The 27,938-nt window shown below is 44.6% G+C and overlaps 1 protein-coding gene across 2 annotated transcripts; it reads right to left on the bottom strand.

The window, feature by feature from the left end:
- Nucleotides 1-366: 366 nt before the first annotated feature.
- On the bottom strand, nucleotides 367-26,507 carry rnf19a (ring finger protein 19A, RBR E3 ubiquitin protein ligase). Of its 2 annotated transcripts, none has more exons than XM_030788726.1 (10): nucleotides 26,356-26,507; nucleotides 12,651-13,479; nucleotides 6,762-6,970; nucleotides 6,403-6,547; nucleotides 5,996-6,158; nucleotides 5,170-5,284; nucleotides 4,776-4,937; nucleotides 2,922-3,135; nucleotides 2,268-2,411; nucleotides 367-2,013 (listed from the first exon to the last, which is right to left on the bottom strand). In XM_030788726.1, the coding sequence occupies exons 1-10, from the start codon at nucleotides 26,384-26,386 to the stop codon at nucleotides 1,299-1,301; spliced, it is 2,727 nt and encodes a 908-aa protein (XP_030644586.1). In that variant the 5' UTR covers nucleotides 26,387-26,507; the 3' UTR covers nucleotides 367-1,298. The 2 variants fall into 2 exon arrangements, with proteins under 2 accessions (XP_030644586.1, XP_030644587.1); XM_030788727.1 differs by having other exon boundaries at nucleotides 367-2,010.
- Between the last annotated feature and the right edge of the window lie 1,431 nt (nucleotides 26,508-27,938).

The following is a 27,938-nucleotide window of genomic DNA, read 5'->3' as shown; positions in this document are numbered from 1 at the left end:
TGGGCGTGCAGGTTTTTGCCCCGGTCCTAACACACGTGATAATGGGAAAACAAGGCGCTACTGTGTTAGGGCTTGGGCAAAGTCCTGAGAGAGAGTGAGAGAGACAGAGAGAGAGATTCTCCTGGCCTAAGGCTGCCAAACCTCGGCCTCAGAGGAAACTTGACAGGTTTTGGTGGATTTCCCATACTCGACCAGCGAGTGGCGCTGATGCGTCTTCGATCAGTACCTCGCTGGCTGCTTTTTTTTTTTTCGGGATCTGACCCCACCACGCAGGGCTTCCATCAAATTACAACCTTTCCCAAAAAACGGAAAATAAAGAAACACTGAACAAAAACAACTAACTCATATCTCCAAAAACAAATTACAGGAAGGAAAAAAAAAAAGATCACCGTGACATAAAAGAAAAGAAAAAAAAGTCAACACCATTGCCTGGTCCCTCTTAGGTTCGTTTTTTTTTTTTTTGTTTTTTGTTTTTTTTTCCCATTTGTTTGTTATTTATGTATGATTTGTATTAATGTACGTCTGTGAGTCACAATCCTTATGCTGTGTTTGTGGTTTTCTTTTCTATTTTTTTTGTAAAAGCGAGTTTGCGCGTAGACGTGGTTCCCTCCGACCACTGATATATAGATATATATGTGTAACTTTTTTTTTTGTTGTTTTTAATCTGTAATTGAGATTATACGTGTGTATACATGCCTGGTAGAGTTGTCTGAGTGGACTCACACGAGACACGAGAAGTTCAGAGGGAAACTCCTGATCACAGCAACTGTCATTGAATTTGAGGCATATGTGATCTGCAGCTACATCGTTATTCCAACTGTCATTCGCTCCGTGTACCTGTCAATCACCTGCCGTCATACATTCGTCTGTTGCTTTCGTCTGTTGTGTCTTGTCTCGGCTTTTAAGTCCGACTGTTAGAGAACGACAGGGCCGGGCCTCAAGGGCTGAAACCGACCTGAGCCGCCCGTCAATCAAACTTTAGCCTCCGACCCTGCCAGGGCTTCCACTTTACACGGCACACAACTACACTGACATTGAACATTCCTTCTGCCACATTCTTTTATCAACATCCGACATGGCAAAGAAAAAAAATAACAATAACAATAATAATAATAATAATAATAAACAACCACGAAAACCAAATCTGAGCTTTATAAATCTTTTCTGAATATCAGTGTGCAATCCTCTGAAAATAAAGTAGGGGGTGGAGGGGTGTGTGAGGTTAGCTTTGAAAAGCTAGCGTTTGGGTTAGGTCCTCCTTCTCTCTCTGCCTCCTTTCACCTCCTCCGCGGAACGTTCTAGATCTCAGTCTGAATGCAGGAGTTTCGGACGGGGCTGTCCGGCTGGGGGAGGTTGTTATTGCGTTCTTTTGCGTTCTCCCCTGCGTTAGAGTCTAGTTCTGCCACGCCGCACACCAAGCCCACGCTCTCGTCGCCCACGTAGTGTAGCAAGCCTCTGCCTTCCGGCGTGAGCGGGGCCGCGGGGGGCCCGAGGGCCGGGCAGTTCTCCAGCCGGTCGTTCTCCACCTCCGGGAGGGGGCTGACGGCCGCGCCGCCGTTGTGGGGCCTGGGGTGACCGTCGTGGCCGCAGCAGATGGGTCTGCAGCCCTCCAGGTCGGAGCAGCTGAACTCGGAAAAGTGGCTGGAGTGGGAGTCGGCCACGGAGGGCAGGCTGCCGCTGAGGGAGGGCGAGTCGAACTCGCTGGAGTTGGTGCTGCGCTGCTCCAGGAGCTGAGCGTCCATGTCTTCCCGCGTCTCGTTGATTTTGGTGCCCCCGCCCTTCTTGCGCAGCTTGCCTTTGCTCTTCTTCCCCGAGGAAGAGGAGGAGGAGGAGGGCTCCTTGGCCCATCGGGACGAGCCGCACTTGCCCTCGTGGGGGCAGCCGGAGGGGCACGCGTTTCCCCCGCGCCCGCCCGTGCTTCCGTCATCCATGCTGCTGCTCCCGCTGTGATGGCGTAGCTTTCCCAGTTTGGACTCCACGTCAACCTGCACCTCCATACTGGCACCATCTCTGCTACACATGAACACAGAAAAGGCGTGAGGAGAGCAAAACGAGTTCACAGTTTGTACTCTTTTAAAAGGGATGCTTCGTTCAGATCAGTAGAGGTCTACCTTAAAAATCTGCCTTAGCATGCATGCTAACATGCTAGACCTTGACCAATCAATGGCCAAGTTCAGCATTTCGCACGTGACAGAGGCCAGAGTAAATCAAGATAGTAACATTCATCCGTTTGTCTTTACGTGGACCTCATAAGAGGCTTTACTCACCTGTCCAGAGGCATGTAGGCATTCAGAATGGATCCAGCCATTGCTTTGGTACTAGCGTTGTCACTGATTGTCCCCAGACTGACTGTGCCCGACTCCCCGCTCAGACTGCAGCGCTCCTTCTGCACATCTGCCTGGACCTCCAGCCTGGAGAGACACACAGACAGGTCAGCCACAGAGTCCAGTATACAGCCAGACAGAAACATGTACAAAGATACATGCGCATGCGCGTGCGCGTGCGCGCGCACACACACACACACACACACACACACACACACACACACACACACACACACACACACACACACACACACACACACACAGGGGCACACTAGATATACCCAGACATGCATGCACCAGTAAACCAGAGGGGCACACTAGATATACCCAGACATGCATGCACCAGTAAACCAGAGGGGACTGGCTTAGATATTAATAATATAAAGCTGCAGTGGATAAGAGCATTGGTAATATGAACCAGACTGCAAATTCGCTTCTTAGCCATAAGGTCATTCCACGTTACAAACAATGGAGAAAAAAAAAACCTACAGTGCGGCAAAAATGGCCTTCTGAGTGGCGTGTAGAACGCTGGCTCTGTGTGAACGACCTCAGAGAGAAGGGAAACCGCAGAGCCGGCTGCGGGTCGTGAACTCTGACCTGTTAAAGCAGTTGACCATGGCGCTTCCTGACAGGCTGCCCGTGATGCTGGCTCCGGCGAGCGCCATGGTGCTGGCGTTCTCACTCAGGTTGTCACGCATGGTGCCAATCCGCTCCATGTGGCTGCCACTGGCGCTCAGGCTCCCAGTCAGCCCACCCACACTCCCCTCACCAATACTGGGGTTATGTCGCGTCTCTGCCACCGAAGTGGTGTCTGTGGAGAGAGAGAGAGAGAGAGAGAGACAGAGAGAGAGAGAGAGAGAGAGACAGAGAGAGAGAGAGAGAGAGAGAGAGAGAGAGACAGAGAGAGAGACAGAGAGAGAGAGAGAGAGAGAGAGAGAGAGACAGAGAGAGAGACAGAGAGAGAGACAGAGACAGAGAGAGAGACAGAGACAGAGAGAGAGACAGAGAGAGAGAGAGAGAGAGAGAGAATGAGAGAGAGAGGGAGAGGGAGAGGGAGAGGGAGAGAGAGAGAGAGAGAGAGAGAGAGAATGAGAGAGAGAGAGAAACAGAGAGAGAGAGAGAGAGAGAGACAGAGAGAGAGAGAGAGAGAGAGACAGAGAGAGAGAGAGAGAGAATGAGAGAGAGACAGAGAGAGAGAGAGAGAGAGAGAGAGAGAGACAGAGAGAGACAGAGAGAGAGAGAGAGAGAGAGAGAGAGAATGAGAGAGAGAGAGAGACAGAGAGAGACAGAGAGAGAGAGAGAGAGAGAGGGAGACACTTACCATCAAAAAGAAGTTCAGCTTGTAACTGAAATATTCTTTTATTCTTTTTATTCAACAACACTAAATCTGAGGGGGAAAAATGCTCTGGCCCCCGATTACTAAACACAACCAGACGAGTGTCTGTTCACTGGGATAATAATGCAGGAGTTATCAGTCTCTAGACGTAATGGTACCTCTGGACTGGTTCCTGGAATCATTTATTTATTTATTTTCTCTCTAAGAACTGCCATTATTTGTTCCATCAATCAAAATTTATGATTGCTGTTAAAATGGGAGTTGGCGATATAAGAGCGAAACCCAATAACACATGGCAAGATAGGATAATCATGATTTTACTCTGTCCTACCACACATGTAGAGCCACAATTTAAAAACAGATTCAGGGTTAGGTTAACATGCTAAAATGCACCAGCAGTTCTACCGATGACAGCAGGGCTAGCTACACCAGCAGTCACTCACGCCTCTTCTTAACCCAGTCATTCATTTATCGCTGGAGTTATGGTAGAGATATACGATTTAAACACACTTGAGATAAACAGAGAGTGCATAGAGACCAACCCTGTTACTGTGGAACCCTGTGATAGCGCCAAACTGTTTATCTCACTATGACATTGCAACCAAGGGCCATTAACATCACAGGCTGATAGACCAAGGGCCCTGGTCACAGCACTTAGTGACAGAGAGAGACAGAACGAGAAAGGCAGACAGAGAAAGAGAGAGAGAGAGAGAGAGAAAGGCAGAGAGAGAAAGGCAGACAGAGAAAGAGAGAGAGACAGATAGAAAGACAGAGAGAGAGAGAGATTGAGAACAAGAACAGGAGACAGAGAAAGAGAGAGAGATGGATAGAAAGACAGAGAGAGAGAGATTGAGAACGAGAACAGGAGACAGAGAAAGAGAGAGAGACAGATAGAAAGACAGAGAGAGAGAGAGAGATTGAGAACGAGAACAGCAGACAGAGAAAGAGAGAGACATGGATAGAAAGACAGAGAGAGAGAGATTGAGAACGAGAACAGGATACAGAGAAAGAGAGAGAGACAAATAGAAAGACAGAGAGAGAGAGACAGAAAGAGAAAGAGAAAGAGAGACAGAGACAGAGAAAGAGAGTGCTTGATCTCAGTGAAGGTCACTCACCGGTGGCCGCTGCCCCGCTGCCCACGTTCATGTCGTTCTCGTCGTCAAACTCGATGCGGACGCCCTTCCCGTTTCCCGCTGAAACGCCGCACCCGCCGCTGCGGCACAGGGAGATGGGCACCACACCGTAAACGTAAGCCAGCATGATGGGCACGCCGATCCCTTTGGATAAAGACAACGTGTCAGCAGCGTTTGTGACTGTGGGCAACGTCAGAGACGACCCGAGATTGAAAGGAGAAGTAGAAACGCAGCCAGTAAAACAACCTGTGCAGCAGAGAGCCAGAGATAAAGCTGAACCGAGAGCACGTGGAAGCCCCCCCCCCCCCCCCCCCCCCCCCCCCACCAATTCACTAAAACACCCTGGGACTGTTCAGCACGCTTAGAGCATACTTACCAACAGTTACCGCGGCTACCACAGGAGACACGATCACAGACAAGGTCACACCGCCGGCAATAACCAGGTTCCTCTTGTGCTTCGATATGTCCTTTCCTTCATAGCGGTTGTGAATCTGACGAGTGGGAGGAATTTTTTTTTTTTTTAAATACCCTCATTTAGAAACAGAATACAAACTTGTTTGCCAACAGATTCTTGGTTTTGTTTTGGTTTGGTTTTGTCACTTCCCCTGACTCTACAGTTTTGCATTCTGCATTACGTGGATCACACTGGGCTGTTTCTCAGTCAATTCTCCCAAAGTAAATTTTGTGAAACAGAATTTAAGTTTGCGTTCCAACTCAACTCGCATAGTTCACTTTGAAGAATTCTAGTTTTCCTCCTCCAAAAAAAAAAAAAAGAGAACCCACAAAAAACAAAGTAACATCAACTGGATAGAATTCACTGTTTTGTTTTTGTTCTGGCCCCAACACACTGACATTTACTGAGCATGTATCTCTAGGTATGGAATCTAATCTCCAGGCACAGAATTACAAGGTCTTATCAATCTGACAATAGCACTCCTGCCTTCAGACCAGACCAGACCTGGAGGAGTTTTTAATGAGTCAGAGGTGTTATCTGGACTAACTGTCCTCGCACAATGCCTCATTATCCATCTGCCAAGAATGGGCCAGAAACGCTTGGGGATGGGCTGGTTCACAGAAAATCACTGAGCAGTGACCCGCGCAAAACCAAACCTTGAAAATCCCGTGTATAATGTAGAACAGAGTGTGACTTTTTTTTGTTTTTCTTTATCTGAAATTTCGGCTATTCGCGAGGCACCCCTTACCTTTCTCCCCACGTAGACGGGGATCCCGATGATCATGGCAGGGATGGCAATGCCGGCGACCAGCGCGATGCCCACTGGAGCACCGACCAGGGTGCCCAGCTGCCAAAGAATCTTCTTCTTACGACTCCATGGCTTCTTACCCCAGAAGGTGCATCCCGACGGGCTAGAGGTGGAGAGAGTGTCAAAGGTCAGCCTCTTTCGTTTTACGGAGGATCATCAATAACAACACGCATCCACGAAAAGCAAAGACATATGATCTAGTAAGTGATTTCAAAGTAACTTTTGTTATGTTCTTTAATATAGACAAACTGTTTTGTTGTGCAGGGTTAAGACTTGATGTTATGGGAGGGGGGGGGGGGGGTGTCCTTGATGATAAATGTGTGTATTTTCTGGTTGTCCAGACTGACCTTAAGTAATGCAGATCAGAGATCTCCTTCATACAAAGCCAGCAGAATTCACAGCCACATACAGCGCAGGTCATGTGATTACAGCTGCCGTCGTTCATCTTGATGATGTAAGCGGCACAGCGTGGACACGGCTTGATGTCATCGGCTGAAAGAGGAAGTAGTTCATTTTATAACGTTTTCTCTCTCTCTCTCTTGGCAGAAAGAAGGGGATGAGGAATTGGTCGGTTTTGCTGCAAGTGTCTTCCCCCACAAAACTGACCACTAAACCAATTTCAGAACATTATGTTACCATTTTCAGGAGGAAAAAAAAAAAAAAAAAAAAATACACAACTCGACCCAGACAGGAGGGACGTGGTTACCTGCGGCGCCGCTTTCCTGGCTGTAGCTGAGCGAGGAGGAGCGGAAAGGCCTCAGCCGGAGGCTCTGGGCCCTCTGTTGGCGGGCGGCGTCGCAGGTCTGGTTGGGATGCCACAGCTGTTTGCAGTGGTAACAGAACTCCGTCCCGCAGCCCTCTCTCCCACAGGTGATCTTTGGACAGCTGGCACAGCCAAAGGCAATGACTGCATACCTGCATCATTAAAACATCAAACCGCGCTATTAAACAAACACAGAATGAAATGTCATCTAAACAGACATTTAAGAGAGGAGCGTCAGGCCAGGACGGTGTCGTGTGGAATGCACCGACTCCTCGCCGCGGAGTCTCGGACAGAGTCATTAGGACTTCGTTTGTAAACTCCGAAATGAAGGATGAGGCCCCCGGCGTCTCGGCGCGGCCATCCGTCTTCGGGGGCGCGCGGCAGGTACTTCACGGGGAACGATCGTGATAAATGCCTCGACTAACTCTCCACGATGTGATCATTACTTACAGTGGGGAGAGAGGGCCGAGCCACCTAGCTCAGTAAACTCTGACAAAGGCATGTGCCCTCCCTCTGCAAGTCTTCCAATCTACAAGGCTAATCGAGGGCAGAGTGGAGTACTGAAGATGGATGGAGCAGTCAGAGAGCGCGTCCCTGTCAGTGGGGCGATACTGAGCAGCTTCATTTGCTTGTCTGCATAAACCTGAGCTCATCACGCCTGTGTGACAAATGGTATTGAAAGCAGAAGTGCTTCACACAACAGACCGAAACAACTACTACTGCCACTACAACTACTACAACTACCACTACAACTACTACTGCTACTACTATTACTACTACTACTACTAGTACTGCTACTACTATTGCCCTGTGATGCTGAACAATATGTCAGACTCGAGCTATGTTAACTAGCTGAGAAAACAGGGAGAGAGACTGATTTCCAAAGGAAAAGCTAGAGGTCGTGTGCTACCTCAGTGCTTCCCAGCAGCAAAGTTAATCAAACATATTAAATGAAATGAATAACATGGCATTATGAATCATTCAGTATGAATGAACATAAACAGAAACTGCTTCTTTGCACAACAAGGTACCATAAATCCTTTTAAGTGTTCATTGTTAAGGCATCTTAAACGGCGATTTTCAATCACTGACACATGTTCGTATGTAATGCGTTAGCAATATATATATACTGACATAGTTACATCACGATTAGTTCAACCAGAACTTGGTTTAAACTTGAGGTACAAATTTATCTAAAATGCTTGTTTGCAATACACAAAAGATTGAGAACATGAGGAAAAAGCACTGCAAAGATAGTTTTACAATTTGTAGTTTAACAAAGAAAGTTACAAACTGGAAGCTGAAAGTGTAATCGTTATGGTTGTTGTTGGGAGGAAGATGGTGGCTGGGACATATGGACAATACTGGAAACAGTAAAAAAAAGTGCAAGGCTTGTCATTTAAGTGTCATACGATTTCATTTGGTTGTAAGCGTTGAAGGTTGTCTTGTTCTAGCTCAAGAAATCTTGCTGGTGCAGAGACTTTATACAAGTGTGTTGCGTTTTGTTTTCGTTGTTCAGTCATCTTAAACAGCGTTTTCCAAAGAAGCACGTACGTAGGTAATGCATTATTTTGACACTGACAGTCACGTCACAATTACTTGAAATAAAGCTTAGTTTTTAAATGATGCATAAGATAACAAGATACAATAATTCCACTGTTGCTTTCATTGTTAAGGCATCTTAATCGGTGAGCACGCAACGCGATACCACATAACTCACTACACGACGTGTATTCAGGGGGAGGAATGTACTCGTTTATAAAATCCAAGCACATTAATTAAATAAGAGTCTCACTTGCAGACTGAAGTTGAGAGTCGTAGCCAAAGAAATTTTAATTTGTAGAGGTGGTCGGGTATTCTGCCATGTTTCGCTGTACACTTCTGGATGTTTGTCTGTTCCACACGGGGTATGGCATTCCTCGCGTGGCAGATTTCCAGTACTACAGTACTTTGATATCATGTTATACTGAATCTTTTCATGGACGGGGGCTTCGCCCCCCCCCATATCTGCAAACTTTGACAATCGCTTACACGAGGCATAAACCTACCAAATTTGGCATAGATAGCGGTTACCATTTTGGAGTTATAGCCGTGGAAACTGTACGAATATTATGATTTTATGGTACAGGTGAGCTTTTGTTCCAGGTAATTCCCAAATTATAGCAGATATCCATAAACCCCGTGCAATTTGATTAACAGACCCATTGCATGCTGGGGAACTAAACGAGCTCAGTGCATGTTTGATAAACGACTGCCGGGGCCTGGGGCATTCAGCCAGGTCAGAGAGAGTGCGGCTGATGAGAGACGGCGTCGTTTTCAGTAGTCTGGTTAGAAATGTGTGCTGTCTGCAGAGTGTGAAAGCACGGCTTGATCTGAGACGTGATGGAGGGCACGACAACGCAGAGGGAATGTCCTGTGGACTGAACCCAAGAGGACGAGGACAAGACGCTGACGGGTAAAACCACTGCGTCGTTGACTGCGTACAAAGCAGAAAGACGTGACCGGAATCACTACACTGTTGACACACGCTGAAACAAAATAGCAACTGGTACGCAAAAAGAAAAAAAAAATTTAATCAACACACACACACACACACACACACACGGAAACTAAATAGCAACTGGTACGCAAAAAGAGAAAAAAAATTTAATCAACACACACACACACACATACATACATACACACACACACACACACACACCAATGAATTTGTGTGAGCCAATAATTAAATTTGAAATATCAACATCCACATAACATCAGGCTATAGATATGTGAAGGCCTGGGGCAGGTCTCCGTGCCCTGAGAATACCTCGGGGAACAGAGTGCTGGATGAGTCTAATCAACTGAACTGTGCATCAAAACACTGCAGCTCTATTAGTTTACAGTCCCCATGATTCTAACTTGGCCTGCGTGTCTCGAGGGAGAGAGAGAGCGCGGATTCAGCTTGTGTTAATGCGGTCCCACCCAAAACAAACAGCTACCCCCATCACAAGTATGTGAGAGATGAGGCCCGGGATGGAAAGTACCGGAGTCACACTCGGGCTGGAAAAACGGGGTGGAGGCAACAACTGGATAATATGAACTGAGCACAAATCTTGAAAAACAGAGAGATTTGCCCTGCACTCTCTCAATACTCTTGAGAATGTCTGAGGCATTGAGTTAAACCTTAAGGATCATCTGTTCATATTAAACTTGAGTGGACAGCTATGTGACAAAGCCTAATAAGTTCATGTTACATTAAGTGTGCTTAATAAGTACATTAGGGTGTGACATCCTATAATATAAAACAGACACACGCAGTACGATGTCTTCATCGGTCAAAAAGTGTTCACGCACTGCTAGTCACCAGTCTGGGAACGCCTGGCTATCAGTCAACAGGAACAACGTTCACCTCCTTAAAAAAAAAAAAAACATATCAGTCTGAAGTTTTCAACCGAAGGCTGTTTAGTTCTTGCTATTTCACTTTTCAAAAAAAAAGAAAAAAAAGAAAAAAGCAACAACAAAACTGAAGGAAAAACGGTCAGAAGTCCTTCCCTGGATATAATGATATACCCCACCCACTTTAGACTCACGTCCTTATTCGTGCATTCATCGGTGGACCTTTGGTGTTCAAACCACTTCTGGAGCAAAGCACTTTCATTATGTGCTTTTAAAACTCTTAGTTGTTGGCTTGGTGTCCCCAAACTTTTGATGGGCAGTGCATGTGCTATCATTTAACTATGCCACATCCAGAGGAGCCTAACACAACCAAATTAAAATGAAATGAATTTAACTTAGTTCTTATATTAATCCACATACATACTGTAAACCGTTCCCTGTGACAACATGTAGTCACTCTGCTCTGTCATCTAAGTCTGAGTTTATACTTGATTATAAAATGGTTCTGCATGTGTGGTTATTTTATAATCACTAATCTTCCTTGATGAAAAGTATGATCATAATCAGTGTCTCTTCAGAACGTCAACAGGAGTTTGCTTTACCTTATACCTGGCCAGAGCATCTCATTACGTCAATAACAGCAATAACATTAATCTTCTCCCATAATCCTGCTTCGGGACATTTCTGAATGTCTGCTGCCAGTTGTGTGACGTGTGTAACCCTGCCTAAACAAACAGCACTGAAAGTGAGAACTAACTGGGCATTAACTGGTCACTAAGACAAAGAGCTCGGTCACATCCTCATGGCAGGATGGCGAGGAGAAGAGGAACTATTTGCCAAACGCATAAGGGGAAGAGAGGAGGCTGCCAAGCAGTTAGTTCAGAAAGAAAAAAGAAAGTGTGTGTGTGTGTGTGTGTGTGTGTGTGTGTATGTGTGAGGGGCCGGCAGAGACAGGCTGATGGCCTGATGAAAGAGACACTATTCAAGCTGACAGTGTCACTAGTGTCAGGCCTGAGAAACGCTGATGGAGGCACATTGGGCCTTTTTTGTTTTTATGGCTGGTTGCTTAGTCTGAATGTCAAGCTCAGCGTCATTCTCTTCAAAGTCGATATACGAAAATAAATAAATAAATAAATAATAATAATAATAAAAAATTATATATAGGCTTGCAGAACAAAGTAACATGTTTTAGGTGATTCAGCATGAACTCTTACACACATAGGGAGGAGCATAATTGGCTAAACCAGGGATGGGAAAAAAAAAAAAAAAGAGCATTAATGTGTGACGTAAGCCATTAGCTGACGGCAGGCGACTAAATAAAAAAACTGAAGATGCCCAAAGCCTGCTACTGAGTCACAGGCACTATAAACTCCGTTAGACACTCCCTCCTTCACAAGCTGCAGCTGTCCTTTTCCATCTCACTCATGCTTTCAGCACTGTTTAGAACATGTTTTCTGCTCTTCACATCTGATGTACAGGCCTATTTATAAACACAAAACACAAATACAGACAGGTGGCTAAAAACAATGCAGTCGCACTGCTAGTCTGTGTGGGGTCCTGTCACAAAGAACCCGGCACACTCCCCGTGGTGCACGTGCTACAGCAGGGGGTGAGGAGGGAGCTAGGAGGAAGCCCCAGCCCACTCTCTCTCACACACACACACACACACACGCACATACACACACACACAGACACACACACACACAGACACACACACACACATACAGATGGAGAGAGAGAGACAACAGCTGCACCAACACTCCTGAACCTAGCGGTACAGAGCCACACTCGCCACACTGAAAACAAACAATGAAAGAGCTCCTCGTGTGTAATGGAACACACTGTCTGCCCGCACGTTTCCGTGGTAACAGAAAGCTTCAGTTAACAGTAGAATTTCTTAGTTTCGTCACTGCCCGACATCAGTAGCTTTGGCAAATCTCATGCAGGGGCTTGGACAGAACTGTCAATAATCCTGCCACCATCACCACCCCCCCCCCAAAAAAAGAGAGAGATTCTTTTAACCTGACTAAGGAGACATTTTTTAACGAGATATGTCATATTCTCCCAGAGAACCACATTTTGGTCCAAAAATCACATTGAGATTAACAGGAAAGTGGGGGAATGTCACTGCGGTCTATATGTTTACAGGCGCGTTTTGTGTGTTTGAATGTAGGTCTTAAAGTGGGTCACATGCCTTGGAGCGTGTTCAGCAAAACATAACAATGTAGCAATTACTCTACATCTAAAAAAGAGCCAACCAATGCTAAGCCATGATGGCCCTCCGAAACACAGCGGGCTATGTATTTGTGGGGAGTGTTGAATATATGTTGGTCTCCCTAAAACATGGCATGTTGCTTGATGGTGCTACTGGCAAAAGAACCACGTTATGTTTCAGCACAAACACGGGGAAACATTTTCTCAATGTTGTGTGTGGGTTGGAGGCGTCTCTCTTACCCGCAGTCAGGGGCAGGGCACCAGCGGCAGTCGGGGTCGGCTACGAGCCAACGACGCAGCATAAACTCCTCGTACTTCTCCATGAGGGCGCGGTCTCCCAGGATCATGCGGATGTCATGGGGGTTGAAGCGTTCGGAGCACTCCGGGCAGCTGATGTTAACGCGGCTCTCCGAGATCTCGATGCGCAGGTACTGACGCAGGCAGTCTGCACAGGAGCGGTGGTGACACGTCATGATGTCGGGGAAACGCTCGCGGCTGTGCCGCAGCAGGCAGAGGGGGCACTCCAGCAGGTCGGCCGAGGAAGAGGTGGACGAGGAGGAGGAGGATGTGGAGGCCACGCCGGGGGCCGACAGGGCGGAGGAGCGCTCCTGCTGGCACATCTCCGAGTGCACGCTCTCCACGCTCGCGATGCCTTCCACGCCGCCCGTCAGCGTCCGGGACTTGCGCTTGGGGTCGCCGCGGCGACGGCGGAAGAGCGAGCGCAGGGAGAGCCGGCGCTTCTTGGGCGTCTTCCTGACGGAGGGCAGGCTGACGGAGGAGGCGGCGGAGTGGAGGTCGCGCTCCGAGCCGGCGTGAGACTGCTGGAGGCTCATCTCTCCGGTGGGGGCGTCACGGTGAGACTGGGGCACATCGACCGGATGGGAGGGGGAGGGGGAGGAGGAGGGTGAAGGGGAGGGAGGGGGCAAGGGGGTTTTCAAAGGAGAGGGCAGGGTGTTAAGACATGGCGTCGAGCCCTGCGGGAGCCGGTCACCCGAGCCGGTCTGCTCTGCTTGGGCCCCTGGCGACGGCGCAGAGTCTGCTGGTGGGGGCTGCTGGCAGTCACTGGGATCTGTGGGAGACACACACACACACACACACACTCATGAGTACTGGAAACACTGGTCACTGAGTCACAGACAAACCATTCATCATGCCCAGGTAGGCCAAGGAGGTGTGAAACAAGAGCACTTGAGTTTGTATGGTAAAATGTTTTATAACGTAATAAAAAAACTTCCAAAACCATCTAATGCTGCGAGCCATCGAGAGTCGGAACAAACAGAGCTTAGAAAAAAAAAGAAAAAAAAGAGGTGAAATAAACCGAGTTCATCAGAAAGTAACAGTCAGCACTGGAAAAAAAAAAAAAGGGACCGAAATGGGTAAATGTGAAGAAATTTAAAGTGAAAAACAGTTTGAAGTGACAATCTCAGTCTCAGAGGGTGTGGGAAACAGCGTCCTGTGTGTCTGTTTGCGTGCCTGTCAAAACCACAGAAACTGCAATCATAATTATGTAGTTGACAGCTGAGAGGCGTGTGACGGAGGGAGAGAAGAATGAAGAAATGATCAGGGTTTGGTTCTCTCTGGTTTCCAGGCATGCATCTTCAAACTAATTGAACACCGTGCCTGAAATGTCTCTTCCAAATTACCATGACAACCAAACTCTTCAGAAGACACAACATGGCCTCAAATGAGATCTTAAAGATAATGTACAAAACCAAGAACAGAAGTGCTTTAGGACAGGGCGGGTTTGGGATTATCTAGACACCTCCACTGGAGGAAACTGTCCGTGACAGGCCCTGTGACGGGAACAGTTTAAAAAAAAAAAGAAAGAAAGTAGATTGAAATTGACTCTTTCTACAACATGGAGGTCAATGCGTCCAAAGAGCAGACAGTGACGTGGGTTGCACTACAAACACTTCATTTGCACAGCTTATCTGTTGGGCACATGGGTCTGACACTGACAAACACACTGGATAGAGGAGCCCTTCGGTCCAGCAGCACACACAGCCCTGACCATGAGACACTCACTGTATACGAGTGCACAAAAAGTGGAGGTGAGGGGAGAAAGGGGGAGCGAGGCAGAGTGCAGTGAGTGTGTTCTGGTGAATATCAGGAGAACGGGCGATGCGAGATTCTTTCAAAGTGCTTAAAAAAAAAAAAAAACTTTACTGTGGCAGCGGTGTGGATGTCTGGAGCGGCTGATTCGTGTATCACCATTGCGGTTTTTTTTTTTGTCGTTGTTGTATTTTCATTTATCTGCCGTAGGCTCGACTCTCCCACGACCTCGCTGCGTTTGTCTGGCCCAGCTCCGGCGGCAGGCGAGATATCCGCGGACCGGAGGAACGGTTCTTGTGTTTACTCACGTACCCAAAAAACGACCGAGGAATCTCACACCGCGGTGCTCGCTACATCTCCGAAGGGGTGAGGCAAAGGTGGGGAAAGAATTCGGCTTGTTTGAGGGGCGGAGGGGTGGGAAGAGAGAGCAAGAATTCAGGAGCTCAAAAAAAAAAAAAAAAAAAAAAAAAAAGGAACAATCACGGAAGGCTTGAGAAAGATCTAAAGTCCAGAAAAAAAAAAAAAAGGATCTCTGGGAATCTAGAGTCATGACGTCGGTGCCAAAACTCAAGTAAAAGTGCATGTTTTCAGTTACATTGAGTATCTGTAGGGACATGATCCAGGAAAAATCCAACGACTGGGAACAGGCTGCCAGAAATTAACGCAATAACTCTTGCACTGAACACCCACAGACACGCACACAGACATACGCGCACACACCAGACATACACACAGCCAACTAAAAGACCAATAGCTGAAGAATATCAGACTTAACCAGGAGTGAAAAAAAGCGGGGGGGGCAAGGTCACACTGTACATTGTATTCATTATTCATGTATACATTGCAGTCCGACTTGCATTGGCTAAGTTGGGTAAAGGTGTGAGGCCTACCGAAGCAAATGTGAGACATGAGTATTTAAGAGTAATGGTATGTAATGGCGGTATTTCGCCTCAGAGGAGAGCTTGTGTGGCTCCTTTACGTTCATCCTCCTGTAATAAAAATATGCAGTGAACTGGAAAACACAGAGTCATACTCTTTTTCAGCCCACCTAAAGCCGCCAAGAGGAAACACTGTATACACTACTGCGAGAGGTGGGTTCCCTCATCACTGTCTCACTGCTGTATGCTTGCTAGCACACACACACACACAAACACACACAAACACACACTCCAGCTGAGTTTCTTCCACACATGCCAGACAAAACACACAGAGACATTTGCTCATTCAAACAACAGAAACAGACAACAAAGCCAAAGACCGAATTTCACTTGAAAATCGTCTGTTATGAGGTTTCTGGGAAATCTGGACTGTTGGTGGTGATGCACTTCCTTTTCACAGCACAAGCAAGACATTATTCAAATGAAATTCAGAACAGACGTGTGTAAACTCAATATGGCCAGAGATTATTAGGAACTGTTGAGTCTGGAAAAGCTCTTGAACAAAAGGCTGCGAGGAGCTATTAGCTTGAGGTTTCATTACACGCTGTGTTGCCCAGTTAAAAAACAGAAAGCAACTTGTTACCAGATTTGTTTTCAGTTTATCTGCATCAGTTTTTTGGGATAATCACGGACAGCAGTGACCGAGCGACCGTCAGCCATGTTTTCAAGTTTGTCTACAGGCAGTACTGCTGCTAGAGCACGGGACTCTTCTGGGGGGGGGGGTCCAGATAAAGACAGCAACGTGGGGGGGGGGGGGGGGGGGGGTCTGCAGATACAGCAGGTTTGGGAAAGGTAAAGAGTGATTAAACGAGGAGAAAGCGAGAAAAAGAGAACAAGATGGCTTGCGGGGAAGATATTGCGCAGATGTGCCTGAGATTCTGTAATCAGTCTGGATTGTTCCGGCATGTTTCCCATTGACTTCTTGACAGAGCCCGCAAAAAAAAAGGATGACTGATGAGAGAAGCCGTCTTGGCCTTCTTTAAAATCAACACTTGGACACTACAGCTGTGGAAACACATGACGTGGGGGTGGGGTGGAGGGGGGGGTGCCATGGCGGGAGTCAGACTGGACGCCGCAGATAAATCTGGAATCAGTCTAAAACAAGCACTAGATAATACATGAGGGCAATCAGGAGAACAAAAGCACAGTAAAATGCCAAGCCCTTGAAACAAATGCCAAAGAACTCAGATAGCATTGGAAAAGGTTAGCTCATGTTTCAAAACAGAGCTGAAGACAGTTCTACCATCATGTTTGACAACCTTGTAGCGAAGATATATGGCATATTCTCAAATAGCATTCCACACTGGTATTTGCTGGTATTCACAACGCAAACCCTCTAAAGCCCACTAGCACTGAAACCAGGAAATTAAGAGTCCACAGAAACTTACTGCTCCCTTCTGCTCTCCACAAGCCCAGATCAACGAGAGTTTGAAACAACCTACTGAAACCTCTCAAAGAGCTGCACAATCATCAGAGGAAGATGAGATTTCAGTAAATGTACCCTGTTTAGACTCCATTTTGGAGTAACAGGTCATTTGTATGTTGTAGTTAGGGGTGTGCGATACCTCGATATTTTCTGGGATTTTGTCGATAACAATACATAGACGATATTTTGCCTCCTTCGAAAATGTGTTTGTAAAAGTCTTATATTGTACTAGCTTGCTCTTGTTAATAGACTATTAATTGTTGCTTACTAATGATATTAATGCAAACAATATATTTAAGGAAAACGGGCCTGTGTTTACTTAAAACCGAAACATTCAAGTAAAAACAATACAAAAAACATTGAAATCACCAGTGCGGGTATTACTAAGATCAAACAGTTTGCAGACGGTGCAACAGGTTAGTTGTCAAGCTGTCTTTAATAGCAACCAATCTCCGACATAGCTTGCAGATTGCTGTCTTTTGAGCAACGTCCGTCTTTTCAAAGCCAAACCATCTCCATGTGAGGGAGGATGATCCACGTCTAGCAACTAAATCTAAAAACGTAGATTGTGAGGCTGGTGGTGTCTCTATTTTGTCTCCTGGCGCTGTTAAAAACAAGTGAACAAACTTCAGTCATGCATTTTTAGGCAGCTATGCTATCTTAAGTTGTGGTGCAGTGACCACGTACACCTGTACTCGCACACTGCATGCGCTTTCAATGCGTGCGCACAGTAGTCTATGCTACTATGCTAAATGACGCAGTGAGTCCGTGGACTCTCGAGGTGTGTTTTTGATTGGTTTTTGCAAAGTGAGTGACATACTCGATAAGGTCAGCTCGTACATCGTTAAAACAACAATTAAGATAACATCGCAGACCATACATATCGCACACCCCGAGTTGGTGCAAGGTGTTCACTAATCGTTTAGCACTCAACTTAAGGCTGTGAGAGCCGCCTTAAAAACAACAGCATTAGAGCAAAAACAAACAGAAGGAGCCAGATAAAAGATTCAGTCTGACAGGGGAAAAAAGGGCCTGGAGAGGCACCCATGGGTTTCACAGTTAAGTAGGGAATAGGTCTTAGTGAATCACCAGTAGAGGTTAATATCCACGCTGGTGCTATTTACAACCATACAAACCTCAACCAGCTTCATTTCATGGCAGTAAATGCTTTTACAGCAAACACACACACACACATACATGCACACACAAACTCCAGGGGAACAGAGGACAACAGGCAAACAGTACTAATGCAAACCCATGGGACTAAAAACAGGGACTCTGGATACAGGACCACTATCTACCTCTGCACATGCCTCCTAACACCTTTGAAATGAGCCCTTCAGATTCCCCTTTGGCCACTAAGCAAGGCCCCACAGCTAATAAATGACTAAAGAACAACTACAACCACCTTCCGTTCAAAACACAAACATGCGACAGTTCTTTAAGCTCTCCTGCAAAGCACCTCAATTACCTTTTTGTTCACAAACTCTGTGTTTGTTTGTGGTTTTTGTTTGTTGTTTAAGGTCAGTCATAGAGCTATTGATTTGTTAGGTGTCTTGGTTGTGCTGTCCTCAACCACAAAAAAAAAAAAAAAAAAAAAAGCCCGCCCTACACAAAGGCCACCTGTGGAAGACAATGAACTGAGAGAGTCAATATGTGAACAGTACACAGAGAAGGACATTTTACCTCTGAGTGCCTTCTTTGGTTACTGGGTTGTGGTTAAGAAAACAGCCTACGAGCTACATTTGCTGCCTTGCTGCCAGTGCATGCACGGCCTGTACACTCTGCTTCGTCACCGAGGAGAAACTATGATTATGCTAGTTAAATAAAAAGGGAAACCGCACAAGGTGGGTGAAGAGCAACTGAAACGATTGAACATGTTTCATTTATGCTCCTATTTAAGCTTTTATCTTTAAAAAGCCGTTCAACTGCACTTCTGCTGTAAGTTTGTAAAGACGGCAACCTCGATGCTGGAAACTAAGACTGACGCAACACACCCTGTTGTTGCATGTTCATTATTCCTGAGCATAAATCTGTCACCTGCTTGGAAGCCAGTGTATGGTGAGGATTCACAGTGTATGCAACAGAAAGAGTGGGAAAGGAACCATCCATTAACTCACTAAACATCTGCTGCTGTGTGTGTATACATATATATGTATGTATGAGCAAATACAAGACAAGAACAGTGTAAGAACTCAAAAGATGTAACACATAAATCCTGTATGCTGACATTCTCAATGGTAAAATCACAAAGCACCTTGGCATAAATTTTGATAAATGATTACCAGGAAAATTGTCGTGTAAACCACATTACTTCAAGAGAACACAGACAATTCCTGGCTATGTTTTGTGTAGTTTTATCCTGTGAGGGTTTAAGACAATCTGTTGCTTAGTAACAATTTTTGTTTCCATTGTACACACATGAAAGTGATTTACTATGACCAGCCCGAGATGAGAATTCATGAACATCCAATTGGAGCAACTGCTGCAATGTTTGTGCTGCATCTCTTTTAGGTACAACCATCTCCCTTAACTACTGGTGGCCTAAATGCTATATAAAACTACTGACATTCTGGCTTTCATAAACAGCTCACAAATATTACGTACAAAACTTCCGCTGAGTTAGGTGTCAAAATTCTGATGCCGCTTACCGTGAGAATATTGCTTGCAAGCACTTATGTGAAAGCAGAAAAATAGAAAGAAAAAACCCCATGAATGTCTAGCCTTCATTGCAACAGCAGCCTTTGCATCTTCATCTCATGCGATCTCACAAAGAAAATTATACCAGCTCTGTGTGGCCGTAATCACAGATGCGAAACATGTTATGGTTGTGGTTAAGTTTGGTGCTGGTAGCTAGACCTGATAAGAAAGCCCAAAATAGTAGCACAACCACAGCAGTCTTCTCATTCTAAAAAAAAAAAAATGAAGTACCTCTGTCTAACATGAACATTGTGCCAGATTCAGTGTGCATGTAGCTATAGTGCGTGAAGCAGTTGCAATTTTGTGCAGCGAGTTAGTTGCTATTGACTCCATCACATGCGGTGAGTTGAAAAGTCCTTATGTTTCCCATATGGAAACTGTTGCAGCTGGAAAGTAACACCACATAGCAGAAACATAAACAGCACTGGCTCTCCTCACGTGAGCGAGGGGAAACTTTTACAGGGTCTGGGGAGCCGTTTCCAACCGAGTAAAGCCATGCGAAAGTACAGTATGGGCTGTAATTAAACGAGAAAAACGGTGAGGTGAGGCCTGGCTTGGAAAGTGTGAGTGAATTTATGAGCATGTGGTCAGGGAAGCTGCACAACTAAGATGGGAACTAAAAAGACAGCGGGCGCTGTATTAGAGCCACAGAAGCGCAGATCACGCTTTGGGCAGCGAGCCCAGACTAATGCCAGTCTCGCACTTACTGAACAGGCACCGTGACACTGACGGCGCAGTACTCAAGGGCTTCTGGAAGACAACTGAGGCCCTCTTCCAAATTCCATACTCCACGCTCCGAAGGAGTCAGAATTCAAAGTCCATCCTGTAAGTTAAGTCAGTACTGAGCAAAGAGGAGCAGTGTCTCTAACCAGATATAGCAAAGTTCGTTTTGAAGTGTCGACCATAACTGCAGGTTTGTGACATGGAGTCAGGTTACAGTTTGAGTTGGGCTTTGAAATGCCCTCTTTTCATCAATGTCTGCTTATGAACCTGATGACTTAATTGGAGGGCAAGTGACCCAAACAGGTGCACAAACCCATTCATCATGTCAGTGGACACAGTTACTATCTCATACGCAGCAACGCAGACAAACTGCTAAAAGGAGCCTCAAGAATTTGAGGGTCGCATTTCATCTACGTGGACCAAGCAACAGGGCTAGTCCACGTGAGTGAAGCCAAAAAAAAAGCTGCATTGTGATGAGAACCAATGGGTAACCCAGACCACGGCAACTGAGGTAGGGTTACCAGCTCACTTCAGCTCTGTAACAGGCTCCGCCCACTCTCAGTCAGCTGAGCCAAGGAGGAAATGTCATCATCAGTCAGGCATCCAGCAGCTCCACGGTCATGTGTGTGGTGCACAGTACACAGTCTGAGCCCACTATGTAACTTCATTCAGGGATTGTAAATGCTTTGCCCAGTTAGTGGCATCCCTGATTGAGCTTGGGGTGAGGGCTTCCCTCTCTTGAGAACGCTGCCAGTGCAACCAGAGTTGACGAAACAATGGATACAAAGCAGCTGAGGCTAACATCTGGGCACAGCTCAAGAAAAACTGGCATATGTATGTGTATATATATATAACAGCAGGATTTGTGTAATGAGCTTAATAGTGGAATTTCCTGTGACATTCCTGCATAAGGACATACTTCCTCATCGTGACAATGCATATCTGCCCTTGCAGGACTGGAGTCCCCAGATTGGACACGGCATTCCCCACACAGGGCCAGCCACTCCCTGTTCCTGAGTACCTCAAGGCTCTTGCCCCTCTGGGGGTCATTGTTGATGTTTGTATTGTACAAGCATCTTTGACCTAACTTAACGTTGACTGCTTGAGCCAAATGGAAAATACAAACCGTTTCTAACTGGTCTACATCCATAACCCAAGTCCTGTCATCTCTACAACAAAATAACATGTTACCATACAAGTCCACAAACCAGCAAAGACTGCCACACAGTTGTAGACAGGGTCCAAAATCAACAACCGTCGAGCTCCAGATGTAGTTTAATTTTCCATTTGGAGAGTTAATCTTGCCGGGCCATGTGCCACGCTGGTGGGTAAATGTTTGGAACTCTGAACTACCACAAATAACCAACATAGCAGCTCGAGGGCTAAACCCTTTCAATCCAAAGAACAATTTGATTGTTTTACATAAAATCAAATTAGATAGCATCTTGATAGGCTGCCTTAACATGTCTACATGCATTCCATTCAGTTAATTTTCCTCAAAAACAATACTTTTGTGTAAAATTACTGTCAGTACTTGAAGATATCTAGTCAGAACTTGTTACAGAAACTTTTTGTTTGTTTGCTGATTTTACCCCAAAAGTTAGCAAGCTAGCATAAAGAATGCAGAGAGGAATCAAGAGACTAAAACAACCACTGAAAGGAGAACCCAGTAAGGAGGACGGGTATAAGTGAAGTAGTAGGAGGTACAGGAAAAAGCTTTGTGTTTTCACTCCAAAAGTGGTGTTTTGATGGAAAGAAAGACAGAAGAAACTGGATGGGGTATGATCTGGTGCAAGATTACGTCCTGCCATAATGGGACACATGCATGCCAGGAAAACACAGTTCATCCCAAAACAATTAGTAATTCATAATTCATGAATAATCCATAATTCAAAAGGATTCATTTGTAAAAAGAAAAGAGACAAAGAAGTTGGAAACCATATGTACATTCACTCCATGGTTCTACTATGATGACTCTTGGTTAGAATGTCTGCCGAATAATCTGTCTGGTGAGGTCATTTTTCCTGCTACCAGTGCTCCTTGCTAGAGTTGTGGGTATAGGTGAACTCTGGAACACAAAATCTGTTTTCTGTAGATGTATGCAGCCTATGTGGACTTTCTAACAACGATATGCTAAAAAGAAAAAAAAAAATACACACAACTCACGCGCAAATGGCACACCACTGGTAAACTGCCAAAGGGAATGAAATGTCTTCAGTGCGTACGTTTTGGAAACACGGAAATACTCTTTCACAAGTGTGACTGTTACAAAACGATTCTGTAGCTGGAAATAAAGACTTGACTAGTGCAATATGCGCCAGGCTCTCTGTGTTCTATCTTGCCAGACCTTAATCTCAGCAGAGATCCATTCACACGCCAAAATGTGGAGAGGATTAGAGCCTCCATGTGCCCAGTTGACCCAGACTGCCAGTTCACCTGGAATCTCAGGGCCACTCCGCATTTAGATTGAGCAGACAACCCTGGAGTTTCTATATGGAGTTTTTGTTTAATCTCAATCCAGGATGCGTGAAATGGAGGTTCACAAGAGAGATCGCAAACCGTTCTCTTTACTGTGGCGGTAGAACTTACATAATGTTTTGGTTTATCTCGTGAGTTATGAGTTACGATTTATGAGTTACTACGAGGTAAACATTAAGCGAAACCTTTGGAAGTCTTTGGAACGGAGTCATTTCCTGTTCCAAATAAACAAGAGTTACTGAATGATCGACAGTCAGATGCATATGACTTGCTTCAAGACGAATTCAGAAAAATTTCATTCAACAATCTCCATGATTAAAAGTCAGTTGCAAACTACTGCTCCTTTTCATTGCATGAGATGTCTGTTTAACCTCTAACTAAAATACAGGGGTTATAGTTCACCGATAGAAAGAAGTTCTTCCTTAGAAACACCAATATGCAAAGAGCAGAGCATGATTTCCTTTTACTGTTGTGTGCTTATACTTGTGTGTCTGGTTGGGCTTCCTGAACACTGTGTTTCATATACAGCTTTAATTGTATCAGAGTTTAACAGCAGGTTAATAACACCAGCCTCTATGGAAACAAAACTACTGAGTGCCTTTTAAAATGAACAGAACACTCCATTACGGTAATATAAGGAAGCCGCACTCCGGCTTCTGGGTGTATTTTGAGAAACTCCACACACTGCTGTTACAAATGAACCAATATCAAAAGAATAAAAAGAGAAAAATCAGTCTAATCAACTAAAACTTCACAAACACTTTGAATGGGTCGTGTTTTAGCATTCACCAGCCTACACTCCTTTTGAGCAGAGCTGTCTTTTTAAAAGACTGCCAAACATATAGCAGTCTACTCCGGAGTGACTGGGCTCTAACAGAAATAGAAGAGCCAGGCTGAGATTGGTTCAGGTTAAAGTGTAACCAGTCTTTAGATAAGTGGCCACACCACGGATCACTGCTAATGAACTCTTACAATGTTCTATTGAGAAGATTAGACTCACTGTGTGCATTTAAGCAGCACCCACACTAATGAGGACTTGACCCCAACACACAAGGTCTTATATCTGAGTCCCAAAGACGTCGCGCTGAATGTTTTCACCGCCGAAACAAACAACGTGTGAATTACATTATAGAAACAAGAATTGCATCAGAATTTGTTTCAAGAGTTGAACATGTGTTCCATTCGCTGTACTGGCTGCTAGTTGATTGCGACAATGACCTATACTGAATGACACCACTTGGCTACTATGACAGTTGGTCGGTAGTCAAGTTGAGTCCCCTGGGAAAATAGAAGACAACTGACCACGTAGCACACAGCTGCTGCTCACGCTCACCAAGATCCAGTACCAAAGGCAGGAGAGACAACACACACACACACTACTAGCTAGTACCGTTGTTTTAAGGATGGATGAAAGACTAAGGCACTACAGAGTCTGAAGACGGCTATAACTTTTATACAAGGTAACCATAATACCGTATAATAAACAATGAGATTCCATATATTTGAGTATAAAGTGGGATGAGGTTTACTGTCCCTGCAGACACAAGCAAACCTGTGATATTACAGAGCCTCTACAAAGGTGACTCCTGCATGAGAAAGGGGATGTGGGTAAACATCACCTCCAATATATGCATGAAGTCCCGAAAGTTTTTGGTCCACATGATTAGAAAAATCCAAGTCTTCAATTAAGGCCAAGAGCTAGACTGAATGTAGGAAAATAAACAGTGTAAATCCACAAGGCTCTTAGGCCTGTGGCTGGTTTACTCTGGTTCTGATACTAGACAGAACACTGAGTATTTACTTCAAAACAAAGCTACTCCAAGAGCACTCTGAGCTACCAAAAACAATTTTGTCAGCCAAAGATGACCTTCTAAACATCTTTATAAAACACGGAGATTCAGTCACACTCGAAAAGGTTTACTTTTACCTCGGCTAGCCCAAAATAAATAACATAAATAAAACGTTTCCAACTATTTAATCAACAGAAAGCTCAAGCTATCAAAACACACAGAGCCTAATCCAATGCTGACTTGAGCTCAGCTCCTCTTTGTGCCACAATAGCTTGCATATTTGAATCGTTAAATTGTGTGTGTCAGCTCCTGACACTGTATTCTCGGAGAGGGAAATGTCAGCAGCCACAGCTCACTGCTCACGCGCTCCGATCTGCTCACTGCCAGCCATTGAGAATAAGCCGCTTCCCAACTGGCCTTAGAACAAATGCTGATCCTCTCGTTTACCACCGTGTCAAAGTAGCGAGAAAATAGCATCAAGTCAACATGTTTGAGATCGCCCCGATTTAACAGCACAGAGACATTGTCAACTGTTACTAAAGACCGAACGAATTTCGCCAAGTTGTTGAGAAACAGTTTGGGTGGGTATAAAAATGTTAATTTTTTGGGCAAAAAATCTGTTTATGAAGACGTGCAACAAAGCTCAAACCTGAACTAACAATAACAAAAGTCCAATCCTTCCCACGTGCAAAAAAGTACCAAGGACTACTTTACATCAGCAAGTATGGATGGAAAAAGTCCAAGCTTGTTGCCTGGAACTGACGCATGCTTTCGATATTACAACACTAATCCCTGGAGGAAGTTGTGGACCAACTTTGACCGAACAAAACCCGTATGACACTCATGATCACACTCGAAAGGTTAAACAGCTGTGTTAAAAAACGTTTTTATGAAACGTTACGTTGTGTCCTCAGACAATCATATTCATTTCAGTTACCAAGAACTTGCCAGTTAATTGGTAACATGTGTGAACATGTAAATCTTGTTTGGCCAGCTTTTTTCCCCACAAGAACAGAGAGAATACCTAAACAGGTATAGTTGGTTGGCAGCATAAATAGACTTCAACGAGTTTGAGGCCGAAGAAATTGAGTATATCACTAGTACCATAATAGCATTCCTGTGCTGTGATGCATTTAGGCGTTTTAACTGGGTTATTTCTCTGTATAACAGCCAAATTAAACATATCCAATACAGTACTCTTACTTGAAGCTGAAAGGCACTGCTGTCAAGTTGTACCCAACTATTAGACTCCACTTCTTTGGTAAGAAAAGCTAGTTATGATCATCACTGCTAATTTAGCAAATGAAAGAAGACTTGAATCTGGCTTTGCTAACCGAGACCGGTGACTTAACGACAAGTCAACATTTGCTGAGTGATGACGACTGATTACACAAATCATTAGCAGACGTCGTATTTCAAGTCGGAACATAGCGAATTAAACTTAACAAAACGGCTGAACATCTAAATCGACATATGGTTATAAAACGATAGGTATCCAGCTTGTTCGCTCAACAGAGCCAGTACACCAGGCCTTCGACGCTATTTTGTTTTGTATGCACCGAGCAAGCAATATCATCTAGTACCTTAAGAAATATGGTCTGGCAGGTAAACGAAAAAAATGTGAGTAACATGAAAAAAAGAACATACAAGCTACGCATCGTCTGCGTTACTGCTAGTTAGTTAAAACGAGACACTTTTTGGATGGTGAGCTGGATAGTTCCGCTAGCTGTGTTTATGGTATGCTAAGCTATCTTTATAGTTAACCTACGATAGCATAAATACCCCCGAGTTGCTAGCATAGCAAGCTAATCCGAAACAAAAAAATAAAACACACTTACCTTTCAAGTCGTCCACGTAACAGCATTTCATTCCAAGTAAAAAAAGAAGAGCCACAAAGTCCGAAAGGCAAAGAACAAGGAAACAGTTTCACAGTTGTTTCTTTCTGTCGTAACTTCGGCCGTTTCGGCAACTCCCAGTTCTGGAGTCCGTTTGTTCTGACTCACTAGTATAGCCTCTCCTCTTCGATTCTCTATCACAAACTGGTTTCAAATTCTCTCGCGAGAGCAGCAGTTGGAAACAGTTGAGAATAACAAACTCTCGCGAAAGCGCAATGCCCTGAACTATTTGGGCTTTGGTTGCTAATTTATTAGCAAATGTTTTGCCTTTGCATTTCTTGCATATCGTTTCTTCTAAGTATATAAAACTGCTTGCCAACGAGAAAGGCTCAGTGTTAACGGAAAGAACAACTGAGATTTTCATCTTATCGGAGAAGTTCATCTAATTTTATGGATTATGGAAGTTACAAAAGTTTATATATATATATATATGTGTGTGTGTGTGTGTGTGTGAACTGAACAGTTACCAATTACGAGTATTTAAAACTTTGAATAATTATTTGTTTAATTTACAAGTATTTCATGTAGCTCTTCAAATGTTCCTGCTTTTCATAAATGCAAGCCACATTGGCAACTCATTCTGTTTTCATTACAGGAAAGACTGCTTTGGAAATCCTAGTCAGGTTTCCTGTAGTCCACTGAAGTATAATTATGATTTGTATCAGTCATTGTTTTTGTCATAAACCATCACTTTATAACAGAACTGAGTGACAGTCTCCTGAATGGAAAGCCATGGAGTATAATTAGCTTATTTTCAGCAGATGGCATCTGTGAATATTTTTCCTGTGTATTGATCTTTCTCATCCTCTGATCGCTGTGGTCAGGCAAAGTTCACACAATGTTAAACAATGATAGAATGCTAAATGTTTTTTCCACATGCGGCCTTCCTGGCCTTTGGTGTAAATCAATGAAATTTTCCAAATGGGTGACAAGGTGTGTGGGTGATTTCACCACACAAATGGCACAGAATAACACATTATGAAAAATCTGGGCAAATACTATGAAGCCTTTTTTGTTTTCTGTTTTGTTTTTTTTTTTTCTTCCCGGGACAGTCAGGTCATGCAATGAGTAACTTCCCTGATAATATCCTGGGAAACCTTATAAAGTCATTTTCAATAAGTTATGTGATTTATCTACAGGAATAATGATTACAGCCTCGCCTACAGAGTGAAGCTATTCTTCTTAATGCAGTCTATACTATCAGACCTACTCACTGTTCAGACACTACATGGTGTGGCATGTCTATGTTCACATGGTCCTTTTTTTTTTTTTACACCTTTTTAATCTTTAGCTCCATCATCCATTTTATGTTATCAGTTGTTACAGTGGAGCATTGGTGTTTCAACCAGTAGGTTGAAGAGTTTACTGTAAAATATGTGTTTGGTATTTGGCACATACACAAATACCAGTTAGAGACACCATGTCTTACTGTGTATAGTCCATAATAAAAGGGTTACAGCATAAGATCTAGAAAAGTATGTGAAAATACAGGGACTAGAAACAATACGTTTTGATATAATGACCAT

Source organism: Chanos chanos, chromosome 12 (assembly GCF_902362185.1).
Source record: "Chanos chanos chromosome 12, fChaCha1.1, whole genome shotgun sequence".
NCBI classification, from domain to species: domain Eukaryota; kingdom Metazoa; phylum Chordata; class Actinopteri; order Gonorynchiformes; family Chanidae; genus Chanos; species Chanos chanos.
This window is presented reverse-complemented; position numbering and strand designations above follow the sequence as displayed.